Consider the following 1,889-nt stretch of genomic DNA (forward strand, 5'->3'; position numbering starts at 1 on the left):
CAGATGGGGGCTTTCTCCCCCACACCATCCCCTGCCTGAAACGGTCTCATCGTTAGATTCTGAACTCCACATTTCTGACCGAATACCAATTCTGCCATCTGTCGAATCCGGGAGTCCAATCGATAATGGCACTCGGCCGTCACTCCTTCAATCCCCCTGCGATGGCACGTGAACTCGCTGGTGCTTCCGCAGGTGGGAGGAGTAGGTGAACGGCCTCTCCCCAGTGTGGATCCGCTGGTGCCTCAGCAGGGTGGAGACCTGGTTAAAGGCCTTCCCGCACTCTGGGCAGCTAAAGGGCCTCTCCCCGGTGTGGATCCGTTGGTGCTTCCGCAGGTGGGAGGAGTAGGTGAAGCCCTTCCCGCACTGAGAGCAGGTGAACGGCCTCTCCCCAGTGTGGATCCGCTGGTGCCTCAGCAGGGTGGAGGATGTGCTGAAAGCCTTCCCGCACTCGGGGCAACTGAAGGGTCTTTCCCCCGTGTGGATGCGCTGGTGTCTCCGCAGGGTGGAGGAGCAGGTGAAGCCCTTCCCGCACTGAGAGCAGGTGAACGGCCTCTCCCCCGTGTGGACCCGCCGGTGACTCCGCAGGGTGGAGGAATCGCTGAAGGCCTTCCCACACTCAGGGCAGCTGTAGGGCCTTTCCCCCGTGTGGATACGCTGGTGCCTGAGCAAGGTGGAGACCTGCATAAAGCCCTTCCCGCAGTTCGGGCAGCTGAAGGGCCTCTCGCCCGTGTGGACATGCTGGTGGGTGAGCAGGGTGGAGGAATTGCTGAAGGCCTTCCCACACTGAGAGCAGGTGAAGGGCCTCTCCCCCATGTGGACCCGCCGGTGCCTCAGCAGGCTGGAGGCGTGGGTAAAAGCCTTCCTGCACTCTGGGCAGCTGAAGGGCCTCTCCCCCGTGTGGATCCGCTGGTGGGCCAACAGGTGGGAGGAATGTCTGAAGGCCTTCCCGCAGTCGGTGCAGGGGAATGGCCTCTTCCCGGTGTGACTGCGCCAATGAGTCTCCAGAGCAGACGGGACACAGAAGCCTTTCCCACAGTCGCCACACTTCCACGGTTTCTCCACGGGGTGAGATTCCTCAGGTTTCTCCATGGCCACAGCTTCAGCTGCACACAAACATGTGTGGAGCCCTCCCTGCCGTGAAATCCCCTTTCCAGGCGGTACAACTGTTTCAGGCTCCACGCACAGTGCACTGCAACAGTGGGGTCTCTCGTCCAGTCCCACTGATGCTGAAAACGTCCTCAAACAGGAGCCAAAAAGCGTTGATCCCTCTCACAGAAATCCCAGTTAAAAATTGTTGTGGTCCCATTGGATTTAGTGACTGTCAGACATTGACATCAAAGTGAGGACTGCAGTCGCTGGACAGTCAGTCAAACAATGTGGCGCTGGAAAAGCACAGCAGGTCATGCATCATTCGAGGAGCAGGAGGGTCAATGTTTCGGGCGTAAGCCCTTCATCTGTTGATTTTGAAACTTCAGTCTTCAGATTTTCAAATACTCTGCAAAAAGAAATTACAAAAGTCATCACTATCAGTGCAGGGTAGAAATTCAGAACAAGCAATTCTACTTTCTGTGGAATATTCTTTTGTTGTTCCACAAAATTGAAAGCACCATGCCACTCTCTCTCCCCCTCACTCACTCCGCTCTAACTAAATCCCCTGCAGGTGCTGATTCAGGATCTTACAGGGGCAGAAAAAGCAAAAACATCAAGACTGACATCTCTCTGAATTTTGGATACCTCCACCTGAAAGTTAATATCTTTCACAACGTTGGGATACTGCTGAGAGTGAGCAGGTCTGATTTTGGGAAGCAAAAAAAAAAGTGTCAATTCAGGGTGAACCTGCAATGCAGCTTCTTGAGGAAGGACCAGACACAAAATGGTTAATGACCCCA

General features: G+C 55.1%; 1 protein-coding gene across 1 annotated transcript; it reads right to left on the reverse strand.

Annotated features, from left to right (window-relative positions):
* Positions 1–298: 298 nt before the first annotated feature.
* LOC122545577 (zinc finger protein 239-like) lies at positions 299–1,389 on the reverse strand (the record flags this gene model as incomplete). The annotated part of the gene is made up of 1 exon (XM_043684543.1): positions 299–1,389. A coding segment is annotated over exon 1 (791 nt), but the record flags the coding sequence as incomplete, so codon positions are not given.
* Between the last annotated feature and the right edge of the window lie 500 nt (positions 1,390–1,889).

The sequence above is a fragment of the Chiloscyllium plagiosum genome, unplaced genomic scaffold (genome assembly GCF_004010195.1).
Source record: "Chiloscyllium plagiosum isolate BGI_BamShark_2017 unplaced genomic scaffold, ASM401019v2 scaf_58875, whole genome shotgun sequence".
Classification (NCBI taxonomy): domain Eukaryota; kingdom Metazoa; phylum Chordata; class Chondrichthyes; order Orectolobiformes; family Hemiscylliidae; genus Chiloscyllium; species Chiloscyllium plagiosum.